Below are 23,527 nucleotides of genomic sequence, written 5' to 3' on the forward strand. Positions count from 1 at the left end.
ATTTTACCCCTTTCTTCCATGCTCCCAACAACCAACAAAACCAAGTAGGCCTACATCTCATCCAGTGGTACGACCCTCGTATTTCTTTCGCTACGTTTTTGTTTTGTTTTCAGAGCATAGTTTTGTCAGTCGATATATCATTATCATAAGACATGTATTTATATGACGTCCTTCGACCTCGTTAAAGGTTGAATCGCTACGTACATACAAATAAGTAAATATAAAATCCTTACACAAAATTAGATACCAGACGTACACACTGCAAGTATTATTGTCAAGATGTGTTCGTAATGTATGCTAACTCCGACATAAATGCCCACAGTAACAACGACAATAATGCATACACTTACACTGCTGTAACCTTAAAAGAGTATTCAGAGAAGTACCTTATTTTATGTCCGCGATATCTTGTGTAGACATAACTTACCATGAAGTTTGTTCTTGTTTTTGTTTTTCACACGCCCATGCACGACATGCAGCAGACGTCTGATAAACGTATTAATTTTGATCTACCGTTCTAGGTCATGCATAATTTTCTGTAGAATCGGCAATATTCATATTCAAAAACATCTCGCCTCGCCAGCCTTTAGTTCCTGGTGATCCGACGGCGTTGATAGAGGATTACACCCACTAGGGATGCAATGCAGGCCAACATCATGAACATGGCGGACAGCGTTAGGTATACAGCCACCGAACTCACGGATATTCCTGGGCAGTTAGAGCAACACAGACCAAAGAGTCAAAAAGGAGACCAACATTTTTAACTTACTTCTCCCATAACGAAACTCTCTACCTTCTGTTAAATGATATAAAAAAGTGAGTCAATTACCACGGAAAGCATGTATTGTAATTAGAATTAAGAGTACCAAAATTGTTTTCAGTAGTATTGCTAATGGTAACGTCAATCTCTGATACGGCAATCTCCAGTGATATACGGCACCTAAAAAGAATGTAGCTATCCGATTGGTCGACAGCCCATCACGTTACATTAAGCTAAAAGTGTTATGTGGCTGTCCAACAGTGTAAGTTTATTTGAGCAAAAATGAATATCGCATGTTTTCCGTCGCACAGCCCTGAGGTTTGGTTTGGTTTATTTGGGTTTATTTCTGCATTTTCTTTCTCCAAATACAATAACAAATGAAAACAAAGCAATACAGAGTATGCCAAAAAAAAAGGAGAGCTTAACATACTAATCAATACAAGATATGTCATTTCCATAACAACATTAGTCTGTAATGACATATGAATTAAAGCAACATATTAAGGCATACTGTATTTATGAACAAAGGAGAAATCAGTACAGAAGACCATCATCATAAGCAGAGCTAGACGTGGATGAGACCCGATCTATGAATGTAATACTAATGTAATACAACACCAATTATAAATGTACTCATAAAACTCTCAATCTTGATAAACAAAACACATTTTCCTAAAGAAAGAAAAAAAAACAACAACGGAGAAGAAAAACAGTGATTTGGCGCTTGAAAGAAAAAAAGCACATAGCACCATTGAATACTGGTATGATAGACAATAGAAGTGTAGGTGTGTGCGAGTGACAGTGCGTCGTGGGTGCAAGTGACAGTGCGAGAGAGATTGAGTGCTAAAGTATGCATATTTTGGGGGTTAGGTGTGCGTTTTTCTGAAAGGTATACAATATACAAATAAGTGCCCCCTGTCAAGTCATTATCAACGAAAAGAACGGGAGGGGGTGGACAAAATCGAAGGACTTTTTGTATGGGTCAGGGCTGACTGGGACTTGAGAAAAAAAAATGAAAAATACATACATTGATCAAAGACAACTGGAAACATACTTCGATAATAGATACCTTTTTAGATGAGCCTTAAAGGAAAACAAAGTTAAGTACACTGTTTTAGATGATCAGATAGGTTGTTCCAGACATCGAGACAGTAATGTCTAATTGATTTCTGAGCTAATACAGTTTTGGGGCTCACAAGGTGAAAGTCTGTCGAACGGCAAGTTGGATATGTGTGTACATTCGAATTTAAGTGAAATATATTATGAAGTAAAGAGGGAAGTTAATTTGTTGCGTACATGTACATGAATATACCTAATTGTAAAATGTTGATGTCATGAAGCTTCAGAGTATTCAAAAGATGAAGAAAAGGGTCTATATGAGATGAATATGTAGAATTAGTAATGATGCGCGGTCATCTCACATCGTCGTCTACTAAAAGGTTCAAACATCGTGGTACAAGAACAGTTAACTAAAGCGAACTTGCAGTTGCTCAACAGCGCAAGGAGGAAACAAGTGTCCTCTCTGTGTGGTCAAGTGATGGTCGTGTCATTGTGAAAATGAAGGCAACAAACGGAAAGACAATGAACAGAGTCATTCGAACTCAGAGTGACTTGAATGCCCTGTAACCCTATCGTGTGAAGCTAAAAGCCGATCTATTGTTTGCTTTTTCATATATTCCAATTCATATAATACCCATATACTTGAAATTGGGATGTTCTGCACTGTTTTTATTTTACCCTGATTTATTTGTAATGTGAGTTTTTTTTTTTTTTTTTTTTTGCTATGCCTCCTAGATATCCTTGTATTTTCTGTAAAAAATCAGTGAAAAATAGCCAAAATGCTATGTTGTGTACTCTTTGCAATTGTTGGGGTCATTTTGAATGTTCTAGCGAATCACGATCTTTTTTTGAGTCAAATGATGATTGGGCATGCGATGTATGTCTCTGGAAAATGTTGCCGTTTGGTGACTCTCTTAGCTCTTGTATTGAAGTAGAATCTACAAACACGGTCGCTGAGCCAATTGCAGTGACAACTGAAGAATTAGATAAAGTAAAGAGTAAGATTAGTAATTTACAATTTCAAAAGGGCCTAAAGATTGTTCATTTGAATTGTGCATCGTTGATGAAACATATCGATGAAGTTAGAAATTTTGCTCTTGCATCTGATATGGATATAATAACTCTCAGTGAAACTCACTTATCTCCTGTGGTTGATGATGGTGAAATTAGTACACCTGGTTACACATTATTACGGCGTGATAGAAATAGACAAGGTGGTGGCGTTGCTGTATTCATAAAAGACAATATAATTTTTGTACGTAAGGATGAATTTGATATATATGATAAGTTGGAATTGATTGTAATAGAAGTAAAACTTGAGTTGCAAAAATCGTTTTATGTAATGTGTTGGTATAGACCTCCCAATTCGAGTAATGATTTGTTTGTGGAATTTGAAAAAGTAATGATGAAAATTGATGATTTGAAAATGTCCTATTATTTATTGGGAGATTTGAATTGTGACGTGAAGAGTACATGTATACCCTGGCACACGAGAAAACTTGTGGATATCATGGAGTCCTTTAATGCTACACAGTTAATTCATGAGCCCACAAGAGTAACTCAAAGTACTACGACAACAGTTGATCTTATATTTAGTAATAGTGACGACAAAATATGTGACAGTGGAGTAATTGAAACGTCTATTAGTGATCATTATATGATATACTGTGTTGTTGGAAGGTCCAAATGTCGTAGCACTGGGCAGCATAAATATAAAACCGGAAGAAGTTTTAAACATTTTGATGAAGAACTTTTCTTTAATGATGTTAATAACATTGATTTTGATTGTGTATTTCAATCGAACGATCCGGAAAAGGCCTGTTCTATTTTCTCTTCTGCGATTATGACTGTGGCTGATAAACATGCACCACTACGGAAAAGGCGTATTAAGCAAAGAGATTCACCTTGGATGACCGACAGTATTTTGAGATTGATGCAAGAAAGAGATAAATTGAAAGCCCGGGCCAGAAGATCTACATTAAAGTGTGACTGGGATAACTATAAGAAGAGTAGAAACTTGGTTACAAGCAAAATTCGTCAAGCAAAATGTAATTTTATTTCGACTAAGATTGAAACGGCTGCTTCTAATGTGAAAAATGTATGGAAAACCCGAAGATACTTAGCACCTGAAAAAAAGAGGGAAAGTCAAACCATTTTTGTTGTTCATAATGATAAGCATCTAACTGGACAAGAATTATCAGATGCATTTAACGATTATTTTTGTACCATAGGTTCTAATCTACACAGTGCATCTGACTCTGCGGAGAAGAAAATAAGGTATCCCCAAACACCCCAACTGTTTACCAATAAGTTCCTTTTTGACAAGGTATTGCCCAAAGACACTGAGGAAATACTACGGAACCTCCCATTGAATAAATCTACTGGACCAGACAATTTCCCCGCAAAGCTCCTGAAACCAATAGCCTCCATTATTGCACCCCCACTGTCACACGTTCTTAACCAGTCACTGCAACTAGGTATTATACCTAGTCAGTGGAAGTGCGCACGCATCACTCCAATTTACAAAGGCGGTGACAAATCAGACATTGAAAATTATCGCCCTATATCTGTTATTTCGATTTTGGGCAAAGTAATGGAAAAGGTTGTATATAATCAAGTTAATATATTTTTGAATGAAAATCAGATATTAACAGAATGTCAATCAGGTTTTAGACCAATGCACTCAACGCAAACAGTATTATTAAACGTAACAGAAAAATGGCTGGATGCGATTGATAAAGGTAATATTGTTGGTCTTGTGACAATCGACCTCAAGAAAGCGTTCGATACTGTCGACCATTGCATATTATTGCAGAAGTTAGAAATGTATGGATTTGGCCAACATGCACTGAGGTGGTTCAGAAATTATTTTGAAGATAGAAAACAATATACGTCTGTGAATGGTTATATATCTACTGCATCTGATTTGAAATGTGGTGTACCCCAGGGCTCACTTCTAGGCCCTTTATTATTTTCTATTTTTGTTAATGATATGCCATACAATGTAAATCATTGCGAGCTATCTTTGTACGCAGACGAAACCTGCTTGTTTACTGCATCGAAAGAGCCAACTGATATTACCAGGAAATTGAATATTGATTTGCTTAGGTTATCCAGCTGGTTTAAACAAAATAAACTCACCGTGAATGCAAAGAAATGTGAAGTAATGTTTCTCGGTACACATCAGCGATTGAAAAAGTACCAAACAGTACTTAACAGTTGTTATATTTATATAGATGATAATGAAATAAAGAGAAATGAATGTTGTAAATACTTAGGTGTTATTATTGATCAGAATTTATGTTGGAAACAACATACTATTTATGTGAAGAAAAAAGTGTTAAAGTTGTTATATCTATTTCGTAGAATAAGATTGTATATTGATAGACGCACGGCATTATTGTTTTACAAATCAATTATTCAGCCTAATTTTGACTACTGCGATGTAGTTTGGGCAAACACATACAAGTCCTATCTTAATGAATTACAAGTATTACAAAATCGGCCACTTCGGATTGTACTGTGGATTATTTATTTCCTTCGCAAAAGTTGTATGATGTACTTAAACTAGAAAGACTTAGTGTGCGTTGGAGAAAGCACTCAGCATCCATTATGTACCAAATAACCCATAATTTTTGTCCATCATATTTAAGCAGTATGTTTCATGTGCGTGAAACCCCATATGTAACGAGATCTGGCAAACATAAACTCAAACTCACCCAACCCAAAACTAATTATGGTATACGATCTTTGATCTATCGTGGCGCAAAATTATGGAATGACCTAGATATATGGCAAATTTGTTTCAGTTGAGAGTTTTAAACGTTATTTGAAGACCATTCCAATTGCATTGAATGCTTTACATTATTGAGTTTATGGCATTTTGATTTGGTAAAAAAATGTACGAGATATTATTTTTGCTTAGCTCATTTTTTTTCTCTCTCTCTTCTTTTTTTTTCTCCTCCCTACCTCTGATTGTTTTTTTTTTGCTCCTTATTGTTTGAGTTCTTTTTTTCCTTACATGTACCTCGCGTATATTTATATTTGTTTACTGTTTCAGCTAAATTTGTGTATTTCTTGTACAGTCATTTTTTTCCTTTTGTTGTTTTTTTTTTTAATACTCTCCAATATTGAATGTTTTGTGTATTGTTATGTTGTTTTACTTTGGTTGGACCCCTTCGAAAAACAGCAATTTGCTGAAAGGGCTATCCATCCCACAAGTGGTAAATAAATAAATACAAATACAAATACAAATGCGAATGGCGCGCTTTTGGAGTAAATACAATGGATTCAGTTTAGTAATACATTACAATTTCCCCATACAATATTTGAATACAATATGTGAGGCAAACTTAAAGAATTGTATAAGATATTCCGGGATCGTTCAGATAAAAGATTTTTCATCTTCCAGAGTACACCAATATTCCTTGATAGGGTCCTATGTACGCATGATATATTGTCCAATTTCAATATCAAATCTATTTCCGTTTTCGACAATAGCATAATTGTTGCAGTCTTTTCATTCAGCGATGGTAGCACCGAACCTGTGTAATTCATGACTTTTCAACGGATTTTTCAATTTTCTTCAATCTCTCACTGATGTGTGCTACTAATTTTGCTGCATTCTCTCAATTCACATTATAATTGAGTTTTATTCTCCTTTGATTATTATCATACTCCACTACCTTGTATAATGTATACCCTCTTCTATTTAGGATCACAGTAAGTCTCCTCTTCTTTCGATACGTCTTCTTTGTTACTCTTTCCTTCTCTTTCTCCTTTTGTTGCGTCATTCTATGGAATATGTAAATGCAGCTTTCAATGATGCGAAACAACATGTTTTATACTTTTGATATCAAACCTTTGTCGTTCTTGAGAAAGAATGGTCCGCTTGACAGGAGGTAAGCGTTAGCAGGGTTCCCATTCGAATACCTTTTGGCACGTGGGACAGAACGGTCCGAAGTATGGCAACTTTCCAATCGATCGTTTTGCTGGCATACCAGGACGTTACAGTGGATGTATGTCTGTCAAATTAATCCATTGAAAGACAAAAAACAAAAATAAACAAGCCTAAGTTCAATGTCGAGTGAAACCAGACATATTATTAGACAGAATATAACAAATAAAGTTTTAGAAACAGTTTTCAAAATTCCGTCTGCAGGACTTGGATCGATCTGATGACCAAACGGTTATAAGTCTTTCTCTGTGGTCTTGATAAAATAACACGGCAACTACAATAGGGTCCTATCGTCCTGATGTGAGTAAAATAAGTGAGAGAATGAAAGACTTCAACCTGGTTAACCTGTAGTTTGATGTTGTTGTTTTTTTCTTTGAAATACTATGACAGGCCCCATTATCTACTGCCGATCTTTCACTTATTTTTAATTGACAGCTTTAAGTGCCCTTTTCTCAAAAATATGTCATACGAAGAGGAGTTGGGCTGACGAGTTATTAGCTTTATCAATAATTGTAGTTAGTATCCTGAAAAAGAAGCGCCCTTACAATAGTCAAGGACAATGTTAACCAAGCAAGATGACTTCCCCCTCCCCCCCCCCCCCCCAAAAAAAAAGAAAAGATTCAGTACGTCCAAATGTTGGAGGCATTGAGATCCATGATGTTAAATATTGCTGTCAAGACAAGTAGGAGGGGACCTACTTTGCTACCTCTTTGTCTCCAAAATCAGGACTATCTATGCCTAAACAGAGAAGTAGTTCATTCACCATAATTACGATATTATTGTTATTACAATCATATCCATCACGTTCATCATCGCAATGCGACGTGATCATGGAAATAAACGGTGAAAGATTCTCACCACATCTGTGACGCGATTGATCTTAAAGGTCCTGACGGAAAACGCCCTCACAGTTGAGTTGATGATGTCATAGATTTCCACGTTCGTCGATACAGCCAGTCTGCAATGAATTTAGATTTCATGCTCAGTAATGTTAAGAAATCATTATGTCAGCAGACTCCATTAAAAGTGTTTTGGAACGACTTATGCCCCAGTCACACAGTGCTTCACGATGGGTTACGTCCGAAGCTGATTGATACGGATGAGTAGACGCAAGGGGACGCAGCGTGGACGAAAGCATCCGTAGGGACGTACGTAGACGTAACTTTCCGTAATTAATCCGCAAAGAAACATAAAATGACGGCGCCAAGCCTGCGAAATTTTGAAATGTTCAAAATTTCTCAGAGGGACTCCACGTATGCAGACTTACGTAAGTAATCGTAACTAAACGTAATTATCCGTAACTGAATGTAACTATCCATAACCTGGATGCAGACCATCCGCAAAAGATTTTACCTCCCGTCCATTTGCGTTCATTTGCGTCCACCGTAAGTATCCGAAATTAATCGCAAGTTAACGTATCACCACACTTTCGTCCGCTTACGGAAGTTTACGGACAGTTACGGATGCTGCGGACGATTATGTCCTTCCACGTTTTCCTCTATCCACTCCCATTGGAACAGAAACACGTGGGAAACCACACAACCCATGTTGCCAAGCTGCAGCGCATTTATTTAAAGGAATAACTTAAATTTCTTCCACAAATGGTAATTCTAAGTGGCACCCATATACAAATGACATTGTTGACCCTTAGTGTTGAACTTATTTCTTGCACTCTCTAAATGTATGTTATTTTTGGTACAGAATGAGGTTACAGCATTTCATTTACTTTTCTGGCCGGGGAGGATGTGGGGCAGTGATAAACAGTTACTATATAAAATGAGAACGACTGTATTTCCATAAAGTCCTAACCACTTTACACTTCATGGAATGTGTATTACATTCTTTTTTTTATTTTGTATTTTGAAAATGGAGGGTGTTCGATGTTTATCTTTCTATACCTGGAAACTTATCAAGCATTACGGTAACTTTATTATATTAGTCTCCTTAACATAACCCAGTAAGTCATGACTATCGATGTACATTTACAGCTAAATCAAAGTTTGTCTATTCCATGACTGTAATTTATTTTTTTCTTACACTATTGTTTAACTTATTGATCTATTTCATATTTCATTTGTGGTATAATTATGCTACGTATACTGGACATTGATGATGTATATTCATATTTGAGTTGCACAGAATCAATACAAACTTGGAGTTCAAAATTTCATTTTTCTTCTATTGCTGTAAGACAAATTAAAGGAATACAAAAAGTCTTCACAAGTTTTACGTGACATAATTTCAGCTTTTCCCTATTAGTCTACAATATGAGACAGTCCGATATGTGATAACCTTGTTGTCATAATACACTAACTAAGCAGGGATGGTCAGAGAAAACCGTATTGTCCATAATTATTCATAACAATCTGTAACTATCCGTAACTCTCCGCAAGTATTCAGAAGTATTCGGAAGTTTACGCAAGTCGAAAAAACAAATAAGGTGTCAAATCGTAAGATTATCCGCAAGTGGACGCAGGTGTCCGCATCTGATCGTATCTGTCCATATCGCCTGCATTTTTCCTCTTTTTTTTTTCGTAAAGAAATTCTTGTGACGGCAAGGGATCCGCGAGAGTCCGCAGGAAAAATGACTTTCTTGGACGTAACTCCGGACGCAGAGCATTATGTGACTGGGGCCTAACTATCAAAAAATATCCGCAACTCTCTGGAAATATTCGCAACTCTCCGCAAGTGCTCAAAACTAATCGGAAGATTACGCAAGTTGAAAGAACAAATTACGTGCCAGTTCGTAAGATTATCCGCAAGTATTCGCATTTGGTCGTATCTGTCCGTATCACTCCGTAAAGATGTTCCGGTGACGACAAGTGATCCGCGGGAGACCGCCGAAAAAATGACTTTTTTGAAGGTAACGCCGCGGACGCAGAGCATAATGTGACTGGGGCCTAAGATTATGTTGAATGACATTGTTTATCCATTATCGTACAGGCCGGGTAATTTCTACACTCACTTTTCTCATGAAAGTTTATTTGCTATTCAACTAACTAACAACTAACCTTGCTCGAGTTTTCCTCTACTTGCAAACCTATCAAAAAATACCTTATAGGAATCTTACAAACTGAATTCATGAATTTTTTGAAAAAAAAATATTTGAAATGCGTAGTTTGAACAGTCACTCTACATATAACTAAGATGTATTTGAGAAACGTTGCTCTTTTCCATTATACTGATATATTGAAATCATTTGTACGTATCGACTGACCCGTTTTCTATCAGATCCCGGTAACTCCGATCTGCTGGGTCCGGAGAAGGCGTCGCCCAGCAACGCTCGTTGAAGACGTACAGGTTCTTTAGGGATGCGATTGTTGTGCCAAGGTAGATAGTATTGCCTTCAAACACCTTGATAGTTTTGATTCAGAGAAACATTGATATGATAAGTAGTCAAGGTAATCCCATGACATAGGGGTATCAAAATGAAACGCTGCCGATTCACTCTACCAGTCTTTAAATGAAACCAACGTGGAGTGAGAGAAAACAGCAATCGTGAAACTTATTAATGACAGTTTGAGGAAAATCGGACAATCCATTTTTCAAAGAGGTATGTATTTGTAAAGTCTCGGTGCCGGTGTTGGTGGACAAGAGGACTACCAGAGTTCATGACGTCATTATGGACAACTATATCAAGAAAATCTTGGAAGAATTCCAGAAAAAGAGAAAAAAATATCAGCATGAAAAGAGCACATTCCTTCAACTTATTGTTGACATAAGATCGTTAATATGTTTAAATTCCTTCCGCTTTCTAAAAGATGTACGATGAAATCAGATGTTAATGATAATGATAATGAATAACATTTATATCGCGCTTAATATTGATGTTTCTATGCGCATCAATCCGGAAAAAGAAAAAAAGAAAGTATAACATAAAAATAAGATATAGCGGTATATGTACATATTACGATACAACGACAGCAACAACAGAATTAAGGTGTAAAAAGATACGTTTTCAACAATGACTTGAACCTATCAACATTTTCAACATTAAGAATATAAAGAGGGAGTTTATTCTAAAGAAGTGGGGAAATAACTGAAAAAACCCCATCACCATAACGGGTACTGGTGCGGGGACCACGTGATAACTGGAGAGTGGAGGAAGAACGGAGAGAACGGGTTGAAGTGGAGGAGCGGAAGGAAATTAAGTCTTTCAGATAAGATGGGGTAAGATTATTACATATCTTGTAAACAATGAGGAGGATTGTTGGTTCATCATGCTAGAAAAGTGAAAATATGTTTAATTTTCTCTACATTTTCTTTATAATTTCCGTGAATAATGACGTCATGAAGTGTAATAGTCTCCTTATCCAGCGATGATGGCTCCGTAACTTGAAAAATGCCTGATTTTTTGATCGATTGTCAATCCTCAGTTAGATTTTGAGATTTGGATTCCTTTGAGAAGAAGAAGCTCTCTAGAGCAGCACGCTACTGACACTACAGCTGCATATAAGTCTCCTGGTGAAAAGGGTTTAACGAAGTCATCAGCCATTCTTATGTAATTGACAGTACAATTTCAAATTTACCACAGGTATTGCAACATAAGAGTCCCTTCACATGGTAATGCTCTTTTGATCAGATTAACTTAAATTAGTCGTACAAGCTGATGCAGGGTACCTGTTGCGGGAGAGCCGGTTCCGGCAGAGCTACGTCAAAAGTTTGACTAGTGAATTGTCGAATAGCAATTGTGAAATTGCCAAGGCCAAACACCATTGTGAAGACGGACACAGACGACTGGGCGATATATGAGGTGTGGATGAGCTGCCTGCGCCTCACCGTGCAATTGACTACGAAACTCTGCATAACCCCGCTCACATCCTCAATCTCATTCGTGAAGAAAAAGTTCTCCTCGTCACTCTGAAAAGGCAAATTTTTTGTGTTAGAGTTATGTTACTTTTTTTTATTGATTTACATGATTGCTTTTGTGACTTCTTGAAGATGGAAACGGAGAGAAAGATGGAAAGAGAGGGGAGAGAGAGGGAGAGATGAAGGGAGAAAGAAAAAGTAAAATTTGCATGTGACATGGATATACGTTGCATGTCTGAAGCTGCAATAGTCTATAACATTTTACTTGTCGCCCTTTTTCAACTTTGCTGCAGGTCAGAACAAGGTCACATTGAATGACCAGGGGTCAATATCCCCGTCCAATATACCCTCCCAGAAATCGTTAACACGTTCTGTGAGTCGACACTTTTTCTTATCTGCAATGTATTGCAGCATACGATCCTCATGAGAGTGTCGTTTTGTTTACTGTAGTAGATGAATGAAAAAGAAATAGATAGAGATAGATTCACATTTTCAAAGGACATTTACAATATCAAATTGAAGGATAGAATCTTTTGGTTCAATTTCCACCACTGAAATTTATGTACTTTGAGGTTTGCATTTTACATCTCACAGTGCAGGTCGTGACTGAATTACAGAATATGACAGAATCACAATGACAGGACTGATTCAAAATAATATGTCTCAATTTTTTAGACTGACAGTTAAAGAGGAAATAGTCACATGCACAGAAACGTTGATATCATCGCAGAATAAGTAATAGCAACTAAAATCTATTTTCTTATGCGTCAACAAAAAAAAAGAGGTCTAATTAAGCTGATAACAGCTTCATAAATCCTATCTGATTATCGGTACATGTTTCCACCTGTCGTTGTCGTATTTACCGCTATGCGCGTTCCACACTCTTCGAAAGATGTTGAAAGGGCGACGTAGTCAGAGTTAACAACGTAACTATAGCAACGAGAACGGGAAAAGCGGATCTGGCTGGGAGCCGAGACTCTGTAGTTTTCCCTTTTGAGGAGTATTTCCATTCTGCCGTTATCACATGAGACCTTCGGAGCTGCCAGTGAGAAGAGAAACAGAGAAAGTGAAGGAGACGAAGGATAGCAAGTAACAGTGACGATGTTTCACAACCACAACAGAATCACCTGGTAATATACTGATTGCAGTTGCACGGAGATGTTTATGTGTTATGTGATGCTTATAGATTTGTAATAGTAGGTTTATAAATACCAAAATACACACAATGCTGATCAATGATTACCGTCGTATTGGTCATCGCAGGGTCCGAATCGGACGTCATCCACTCCTATGACGCTACGCTCTGGAGTACCGACCACGCCTTCGAAGACGAAATGGCCCTCACCCAGTCCAGAGATTACTACATCGGCTAGCTGCCAAAATGCTCCCTGGTCTCCCCGCTTAACCCAGATGACCGAGGAAAAACTTTGATTCGTGAAGTGCAGTTTGAGCATGGTGTCGTTGGAGGCCCCCGGCATGATGAAGGCAAACCGGAAACAGGTGGCAGTCGCGCTTACAGTGTTGGTATAGGGACTTGTGAAGTTAGCGCGAGCCCCGTCAAACTGTGTCGTGCCGTTGATGAACATACTGTAATCTCCTGACATACACGCGCGCGCACACACACACAAACATACATAAAATTTACACTATAAAAAATGTGTCGATGGTAGGTCACAGATTAGTTTCTTCAAGCAATATATGAAGAGTTTGTTCGCAAAAACCGATAAGTTCATTTTTGAAGATTTTGAAGTACGGCCTCTGTCATAAAGTACAAAATAATATCTTTTAAATGATAAACTGGTCACTACATATAAAGGTACATTTCTGAAGCTATGGTTAAAAGAAGTAAAAATTTTCGTATTATTCTCTTTATTTTGTTGACCTTTAATCGCAAATATATCCATTTGGCAAATATGGAATTATCGGTTTTTGCGAACAAACTCTTCATATTCCTTTAGCAATTCACTGATTATACCTCTTTCTCTGATTATGAACAAATGGGTCATGACTGTACTTTCCTTCGCGAGCATTTGCAGTATTAAAGAAAGACAATTTCTGTTTCAATAGCTTACAAGGAGAATATGCTCACAACGTGGAATTGTGGGGAATCTAGAAAGTCACTCCCTATGTCTCTGAAAGAAAACGCAATCACTTCAAATCTTCAGTCATACATAACAGGTACATTGTACATGTACCTCAGGTACAGAGTGCCCTGGTTAAAAATCCCCCTGTAATCCGGGTATTGTTTCGTAGATATTCTAGGTTTTATATGGTGAAAGCATTGGCTGATATAAGATTAGCATTTCCACTTACCCACTGATGGATCATTCTCTGACTGTCTGCTGGCGTTGCGTGGCAGTCTCAGCCAATCAAAATCGTCCTGAAAATCTTGACTCCACCCACAAAGATTGGAGCCAAAGTTGTCGAAATCGCAAGTCCACTGCGATGGGTCTGTAGAAAAAGAATGCTGTCACTAAACAAATGATATGTATAGATATTTTCAATGTTAAAGACGATATATACCAACGTCTTGCATTAATTTTACGTCGTTTGTGACACATGTATGGTTCAATGGTCAAAGCAGTTACGATAATGACAAACGAAACCGAAAGTTGGGGAAGTTTTTTTTTTTTCTCTGATAAAGAAGGGACATTATTTGACTGCGTAATGTATTGACGATTCTAATAAGGTAATCCCCTTCTGTTATACCTATAGGCCTAAGTATTTTTAGGCAATTTGTTGTTGTCGTTGATGGTTTGTTATTTTTTAAGGTTACAAGAACCACTTTAAAGGGATGGTACAGTATTGGTGGAGATGAGAATTGGGCTTTTAACTTTTTGCGAGATACCAATAAAACACTTATGATATAGTACAGAGCATACCATTATAAGAGGAATTCAAAGTTTATTTGATGAAAATCGCGTTTGGAATGACTGAAACATAAAAAAAAAACCAAAGTAAAACAAAGCGGTCGTAAGAAAGTGTGGGTCCCACACTTTATTAGAATCGCTCTTTTTGGATATCTCAGCCATTTCAAAACCAATTTTCATCAAATAAACGTGGAATTCTTCATAGAATTACATGCTCTTTCATTATCTCACCAAAAATGTTAGAAACCTGAAATTAGGTCTCAACCAAAACTGTACGATCCCTTTAACAACACGAAGACACTCTCTGACAGGTGCATACAGAAAACAGAATCTCTGGTACATTGTGTTTGGTGTCAGTTCGAGCTACCAGTAATTGTGAAATCAGCCACTGTAAAGCAGGCGTAAAATCTTGTCAGAGGATATAATATGGCTGTTAATGTAAGATAATCCCATTTAAAATAATTCGCGAACAAGTGGGTAAAACCGTTTACAATATCTAGCCTTTTAGAGACGAGACCACACAAATGTCGTAGGCACTGGCGAAGATCCGAGGACCGACGTATCGAACCTCTCCTGAGGTGTCGTTCATTATTGCAATGACGTCAAGGAATATTTCCGTCAAGTATATATCTCCATTGTGCCAGGCGAGTCCAAAGAAACCCCTTCTAGTCAGCAACAGGGTTCTTTCGCCACTCAACAAATCCAGAGATTCGATCCTGTTGGCTTCGTAATCAAGCCAATACATTTTGGTGCCTGCATAGAACCGGACGTGAAATGGGAAGAGCATTGGTTGAGACAATAATTATTGACAACAAACAACAGTTCTCTTTCTTTATCTTTCCTATGAAATCAATAAAAGAAACTGTTTACACCTTTTTTTTTTCTTTACTGATCATCATGGGACCACTGCTATGCAGTGGACACAAATCTGGTTTGTAAGCAAGCGATCCGGGTTCACAGCTCGTTACCTGCTTTGGAAATATGTTTCTCGCTCTTTGATAGTCCTTGGCCAGTAGGCGTGGGTAATGTTCGTTATTCAATTCAATTCAGTTCAATTTAACTCAATGTTTTATTTCATTTTTCGACATGAACATATAAACATCACTTCTTCTTTTTTTTGTAACAGAAAATAAGGTGCGTAAAACTATGTGGGATAAAAAGAATATACAATGATTGTAGCACCTTACAATAATTATCATAAAACTCAAGTGATTTGAAGTAAGTAAACAGTGTGGATAATTCGAAAAATGCAGGGACCCACTAAAAAGACAAAGCCTGTAGAACGTGGGCCCCTCGGAAGAAAAACTTCGGTTGAAAGCAAAGAGAAGGTCTGGAAGCCCACTAGAGAGACAGGACAACAAAACAGAAACATGTAAACACGTGAAAACATAAAACGGGACTGAAACAGGAGTAACAGTACAACAGAGAGTTGACTATGAGACGAGACAAAATGAGACAAAACTAACATAACAGTAAGAGAACAGAACAGAAAAGAACAGAACAGACAAAACAGGCAAAAACGTTCAGCAGAGACAGCGATCTCGTTGGAAGTATGGAGAGAGAGTGAGAGAGAGAGAGAGAGAGAGAGAGGGAGAGAGTGACGCGAGAAAGAACAATGTACTAGAGATATAATCGCGGAAATATCCTAGTGTTATTACATGAGTATAACAATAAGAGAATATACGTAGCTATCAATACGTGGTTCTTAGATAAGGGGTTATAGCAGCTGGTTTATCCAGATCAGTAGAATTATAAGATCGCAGTAAAACAATTTTCAGTTTCCTTTTAAATGAGTATATATAGGGGGCATTTTTAATATCGGAATGCAAGGAACTCCAATAACTTGGGCCGGTATACACAAATGTGTTCTTGGCTAAAATCGTACGAAGAAGAGGTAAATGATATTCATTGGAACGTCGAGTTGGATAGTACAGTGTAACTACGATTGTTGAAAGGTACCACATCATTCTCTGTTCACGTATTCTTTGTTTTTCGTCTCAGTATGTTTTGAATTGTAAGGTCCAATCCAATCAGCAGTGCATACAAACAACACAACGACGATGTAATCATAATCTTTATGACACTGCATGCTTACAACGCCCAACACTAACCACATAATGACAATGCATCAGTTTAACGACATACTGACAAACAATGATCTCATATAGTCACGCAAAATTAAACCAATAAGATATCAATACACAACAAACAAGACGTATAGGCCTACGAAGTTCATGTTATCAGTTTCAATGTAGTCAATTTTTCCCCGATGGTGTCAAACAACCTTCCGTACTATGCTCGTCTGTAGGCCTATATACAATGCCTACTGTTTGTTTGTTTGTTTGTTTCATTTTCCGTCTAAGAAAATGGCTGGATAGCCCATATTCAGCTGCAATAGCTGGTCATCCATCATGTCCATGGGGTCCAGTAGGATTCAGGATGGGATCACTTTAGCGGGTTAAACAGCCTGCTCTTTGCGATGAATAAAGAAGGTGGGATCTTTTACGTGAATGAGTTGTGACTCTCTCAAACATGGAACCTCTATTTATGGCGGGATATGTGCCTGTATATCCCATTACGTGAAGCCCGAGTTCATGTTTTTCAATGAACAAGTAGAACCCTACTGCAAAATAAATAATCTTCATCATAAATCCCCATATATTCAATTCTAAATGAAAAAGACACACATACACGGTCCCAGGTTAACTGAATTCGGGACTTCTTAAAATTGACAGCAGTTGTTGGAACATGGTTGCCTATTTACGAATTTGAATGACAGACGAGATTCCGTCGCCAGCTTAACATGGATTTGAATGTTCATTGCTGAAATGCGTGCTCCTCTCTTAAATTTGAATGCTCCGACAGTGAATTGGAATGTTCCGATAGTAAATTCGAATGACCGGATTTTGAATTTGATTGTTGATTCAGTGCTGCGAGCTGGAATGCGTGAAATCGAATGCTCGGAATAGTAACTTGAATTAAAAAGTATGAAATTGACGGGGAAATCCTATGTTATACCATATTAAGTCATATTCATTCAAATGCATTGCATTTTTATTCAATTCAATTCAATTCAATTCAATTCATTTATTTCATTCTCATTTTCTTTCCGACAAAACATAACACGAGGTAAATCAGAAAATCCATCATAAGCATGTGTACAGTACAAAGTGCGAAGGATTAACGATATACAACAAGCTAATAGAGAATAGATGAATCATGTATACATACGGGAAAATACAAAGTTATATTTTGAGGAGAAAAAAAAAAGAGAACTGAGAGGTCCACTAAAAAGCAGTGCTTGTAGATTGTGGACCACTCAAGAATATCTTCCAAAAATACAGTACTTCACATACAATTACAAATACATTACCCACGACAACATGGCATAACTAAACTAAGGAGATACAATCGAACGGAATGGGACAAAAACAAAATTAGTGGAAGAAAGGGAAAGGAAGAAAGAGAGAGAGAGAGAAATGAGAGAGAAGGGGGGAGGGGGGGGGAGAGGAAAGATAGAAAATGCCTACACGCTGAACAAGAGAAACGGAAGAGAGAATTGATGAGGTGCTTCGAACAGCTGGTGACTGCACGCAGCTGTGTAGAAATTATGCAAATAACATGCCGTATTTCATTGCCTAGTAATGCCGTTTTTCACTGCGTAATAATGAATTAAATAACCGATGATGACCCTCATGTTTGCTGTAACCTGTATAGGTAATGAAAATAAATATCTCAGCTAGAATTTAACAAAAAAGATTTCAAATTACGCCTAAAAATGTATAACGATGAAGATTTTTTTTTTTATTTCAGGACCTAATGAATTCCAAAATTTAGGGCCGATGTATATAAATGTGTTCTGAGCTAATAAGGTTCTCAAAAGGGGTAAGTGAAACTCATTAGACCTCCTAGTAGGATAATCATGAAAAGATTGATTTCGTGGAAACATTGAATTAAAAATATTGGGAAGAGCATTTGTGTTATAATTGAACATGAACTGGCCCAGTTGAAAAAGAAACAAATCTTTAATTTTTAAAATCTTATATTCAATGAACAATGAATCTGAATGAGAACGTGGCAAAACCCCACAAATAATACGAAGTACTTTCTTTTGTAATAATAATAGTTTATCTAATAAAGTTTGATGGGCGCTACCCCATGCTAAAATTCCGTAATTAAGATAAGGTAATATTAAAGAAAAATACAACGTTATCAAAAATACGTTATACAACGTTATTCAGTGCCAAAACACAATATCCCTTTTAAAAGGCCCTTGAAGAGTTGTCTGATAGCAACACAATGTTTGTACACACCTTCATGGTTAAAGGCGAGACCACGAATGGCAATGATTTGAGTTTCAACAACGTTCTCGGGTTCAGCGTTGAGGGAGTCTATGTTCATCCTTTGAATGGCTCCTGGGCCTTGGATTCCCCAGTAAAGTTCTCTGGAAGATAGCAAACCAAGATTTACTAACTTTTACAGTACTCAGAATCACCTGTAAGTCTCTCTTAGTGTCCATACTTTCCCCCTGTTTTAATTAATACACGTACATTGCCGAGGTTATGTTTATTCAATCCTAGCCGGGCATTAGTCCTAAAATTTTACCGACTCCTTGGGCCCGTTTCATAAAACTTGTTATCCCTGACAACTGCCACATTTCTATGACAAATTTGTTCTCAGCCAATCAGATGCAAGGATTTCCAGTAGCTTGACACAACTATGACAACTTGTCACTGATAACAAGATTTATGAAACGGGGCCCAGGTTTCCCTTCGTAGCTATAGTACATTTGTGTAATCATGCTTGATTTAAATGAAGGAATATGGTTTCAGTTGCATGATTTTAATCTAGTTGTCAGGAGATATATATGAAGAGTTTGTTTGCAAAAACCGATAAGTCCATATTTGCCAAATGGAGATATTTGCGATTAAAGGTCAAGAAAAATAAAGAGAATAATAAGAAAAATTTTGCTTCTTTTGACCATAACTTCAAAAATGTACCTTTATATGTAGTGACCAATATATCATTTAAAAGGTATTATTTTGTACTTTATGACAGAGACCGTACTTCAAAATCTTAAAAAATGGACTTATCGGTTTTTGCAAACAAACTCTTCATATGTATATATGTATATATATATATATATATATATATATATATATATATATATATATATTAAGTTGGCGTCTCTGACTACATAAATCAAGAATGTCAGAAATGAAGTTAGGATCTGCTCAAGAGCTTCCAAGTACGAATAATACATTAGACGAATAGTAGGCCAAATGGGTTTAGCCGTAGTGGTGTTCTACAAGTGGGGAAGTGGGAAAAGGACCATCTGACAGTAAACAAAGTGGCAATAAACCCTTGGCTCTTGAACAAGGTTTTTTTGTTTTTTGTATGCAGCTGACTGGCATTTTTTAACAGAGGTAAATGAAAAAAAGTTCGTATGCCGTTTCACAAACCAAATAATGAACAATTTCAATTTCGTCACATTGGTGGAGATGCAGCGCACCCAAGGGCATTTTGAACGGTGTACCATTCACGAGGTGAAGCCGAGTTCGTGTTGGATGACATTGTGAATACCCGAGAGTTAGCTGCATCTCCACCAATGTGAGGAAATTGAACTTGTGCATTATTTGGTCTGTGAAACGCCGTCAGGAACCATTTTTCATTAACCTTTATTGGAAAATGCAAGTGAGTTGCGTGAAAAAAAAATTGTTCAAGAGCCAAGGGTTTATTGCCACTTTGTTTACCGTCAGATGGTCCTTTTCCCAGCTTAACACCTATGGCCTATTATCAATTTCGTCTAATGCCCGTTTGGTCTAATCCAAACTTGGTCAAACGCCTAATTTGGCTAATATTCATTTCATCTAATGCCAGATGGTCTAATTATCATTTCGTCTGCTTGGATTTAAATTTTCTAATATCAATTGGTCCACTCCCAGTTCGTCGAAATTGCATTTAGTCTAATTATCATTTGGTCTATTTGGATATTTGGGGTAACTATGCCGCTTGGTCCACTACCTGATTGGTCTATATTACACGAGGTCTAATAGACAGTTAGTCTACTCCCATTTCGCCTAATGTCCAGTTAGTCCACGAGCCAAATCGTCCAATTAGCATTTCGTTTACACACCGTTTCTGCTCATAACCTTTTTGGTCTAATTTCTTTTGGTCTTATTTCCAACAGGGCTTATTCAAGCACTCTCTCTTTCTCGACAAGATGCTAATAATACATAATATTTATATTACCCACTTGCCTGTCAAATGAATTGTGATTTCATCTGTCTATTTCTTCATGCATGTTCCATTGATTTTTGTACATTCATCGCCTGGGATTTGGCTCATACGTTTGACTACTATGCCAATGGTACCTGGTTTGTCGGAGGTTTTAGCGCAACTGATTAAAAAGGCATTAATTCTCGGGACAACAAAGATTGGTATCATAAAATCAATTGATAGTCATAGCATGATGGCTTGAAGATGTCGTTTGTGCATTTTTTCACTGTCCCATGTTTGACTGAAGAGAGCAGTCTAATACAAGTTTATGTTGACGTTGTAGCTAGCCAACGTGAACATCGTAAACAATGTTCAATGACCAATGGTATTTAGACCGATTGGGTATTAGAGTAAGTGGTCATTAGACCAACTGGCTAGTTTGCCCCCCAAGTAGACTAATTGATAAATAGCCCATGTGGTTATTAGACTGATCGATAAATTACCGAAATGGATATAGCCCTATCGTGGGTGGAACCCAAGTGCAAATCAGACGAAATAGTAATTAAACAAAATTGATATTAGACGAACTGGAATTAGACGAATCAAATAATAGACGAACATGACGTGATTAGACCATGTGGTATGTGAATAAGAATGCCAAGTTGGTAAGCATTATGCCTCTTATCAGAATTTGAATGAGGTGGTTGAATTTTCTTTTGCACACATGATACATTCTGTCAATTTCGTATGCAGATTCCTTAAATCCTTTCCTTTTCGTTAACGTTTAGATGACTTGTTTGAATAATTGTTGCACGGAAAACAAATTCGAATGAAAAAAAAAAAACAAACATGAATTTAAAATGGCATTCCACAAAATATATGTTCTTCTTTATTCATCTTCGGGCCAGTCATTTAAAGATGTTTAAAGATGATTTGGCTTTTTTGTTTTGTTTTGTTTTGTTTTTTAAGGATGAGAACTTGAATGATATAGAGTGAATTTGAATGTTCAAACCATAAATCGTAGGCCTATGCATGCTGAACTAAACTTGCTTGATTCCTTTGAAATGTTTGTTGCACGAATAACGAATTGGAATGAAAATTTCCGAGAAGCTCACAATTATCGTGAAAGATAACGCCTAAAACACTTAATTGTGCGGCAAAAAATGGACGAAAAAAAGTGACTGCAATTGACTGCAAAATAGGCACTATTCTTTCACATTTAAGGGAACTGTCATCTACAGAGTCATTCAAATCCAAACTTAAAACTTGTCTGTTCCTTTCATACTGAGGACTGTAATTGCTGTATGTCATTAATATTGGATCAATATTGTATTCTTAATTGGTATATGTTGTATTCTTCATTTGGTATGTATTTGTTTTGTTTACCATTTTCTTATTTGTTGAAATGTTTGAATATGTATATGCATGTAAATATGTGATATGTTTTCATTTTTGAAGCGCCATGAGCACTGAAAAGTGGACCTGTGCGCTATACAAGTAGCCACTATTATTATTATTATTATTATTATTATTATTATCATTATTATTATTATTATTATTATTATCATTAAGAACATGTCTATTTTTAGAAAGGAATGTTTCACTTTTCTCTCCCTTTCTGCATACTTCCCTGCATCAATTATGGGGTTTTTTTTTTCCATGATCACAATGTTCTTTGCTTGTCTTATTTCTCTTGTTTCATCAGTGAATCATCAAACAAACAAGCAAAAAATGATTTGCTTATTTTTCACTGAATAGTCCTAAACTGATGAACTGAAGTAAAATCTCGGCAAATGAGTCAAGCGACACATGTGATAGGTGATTCTTCCAATGGACCTACCTTCTTATAGGATTAATGGTAACTCCGTATGGGTGCCTGTCTGGAGGTAATGATATTAAAGTTCTTGCCCCTGATCCGTCGTAATTCACCACGGCTATTTTGGAAACAGTGGCATGGTAATCACTCCAGTATACCCTGGCCTCTCTGGGATCGACTGCCACTCCGTAGGGATCTGGAAAAAAAAAATGTAAAAGTCACGTGTGCCTATGCAGAACTTAACTTGTATCAAGATTTATGGCATACAAGAAAAAGTGTCGCAGCAATTAGTGAATTATTTACTATGTTAACGATGAAAACGATAAATATCCATTCCCATAAGCTAACATACGTATGCTATCTTAACTGTCTGGCATGTTCTCATAATTCATTTGGTATTTGTACTGAGAAAAATGACAAAAGCAATCTCCTTCATAATCACCTTGATGAATGATCACTGATGACTGTTATCTTCGCGATGAAGTCCCTTAAACATTTGCCAAAATTTCGTTACATTGATAACGCCTTCCAGAAATAAGAACACCATTGCCGAAAACCTTGAGCTGGTTCATAGCATGGATAGAATTAACATTGATTTTATAACTAAATCTAAAAGTAGGTGCCAAATTAAGATTTTGGCCCTAAGCTTATTTTACCATGTGCCCAATGTCTATTTGTTTTTGTTTTTTTCATGGTGTAGTCCTATTTAGGGGGCACAGAATGCCAACCTTGCATCTTTGAGGTTTTTGAGATGTTCAAGACGGCCGCCAATATGCAGCTAAAATCAGAAATTCCAGTATTATATGTGACCTTCCATTATAACAAAACCAACAAAAAATCGTCGCCAAGATTTAAGGCCTACGTGAGGACTCAAATGAAGTGGATGAACATATAGTCAGTTTTAATTCTGATACTCTGAAAAAGCAATTCTTCTTTTACAAAGTTATCAAATTTGCGATCATAAAGCAAATGAGAAGTTGTGGATTTTTCTCAGTTTCTCTACTACACCTTTTTCTGCAGAAGTGTGATTAGGTATG

The 23,527-nt window shown here is 36.9% G+C and overlaps 1 protein-coding gene across 1 annotated transcript; it reads right to left on the reverse strand.

Moving 5' to 3' along the window:
- Positions 1-575: 575 nt before the first annotated feature.
- LOC140234302 (ZP domain-containing protein-like) lies at positions 576-22,636 on the reverse strand. Its single transcript, XM_072314364.1, has 11 exons — positions 22,515-22,636; positions 18,769-18,899; positions 14,957-15,208; positions 13,899-14,036; positions 12,829-13,182; positions 12,449-12,624; positions 11,397-11,636; positions 9,994-10,130; positions 7,635-7,734; positions 6,681-6,843; positions 576-708 (listed from the first exon to the last, which is right to left on the reverse strand). Exons 2-11 carry the CDS (start codon positions 18,854-18,856, stop codon positions 587-589), a joined length of 1,770 nt encoding a protein of 589 aa, XP_072170465.1. The 5' UTR covers positions 18,857-18,899; positions 22,515-22,636; the 3' UTR covers positions 576-586.
- Between the last annotated feature and the right edge of the window lie 891 nt (positions 22,637-23,527).

Source organism: Diadema setosum, chromosome 10 (genome assembly GCF_964275005.1).
Source record: "Diadema setosum chromosome 10, eeDiaSeto1, whole genome shotgun sequence".
Classification (NCBI taxonomy): Eukaryota; Metazoa; Echinodermata; class Echinoidea; order Diadematoida; family Diadematidae; genus Diadema; species Diadema setosum.

Coding starts and splice junctions, on each gene's coding strand:
- LOC140234302 (XM_072314364.1), bottom strand. CDS start 18,856: ATGAACATAGACTCCCTCAACGCTGAACCCGAGAACGTTGTTGAAACT. Junction 15,209..18,768: donor TCTCGCCTTTAACCATGAAG/GTGTGTACAAAC, acceptor GGTTCTATGCAG/GCACCAAAATGTATTGGCTT. Junction 7,735..9,993: donor CGGGATCTGATAGAAAACGG/GTCAGTCGATAC, acceptor AATTCATTGCAG/ACTGGCTGTATCGACGAACG.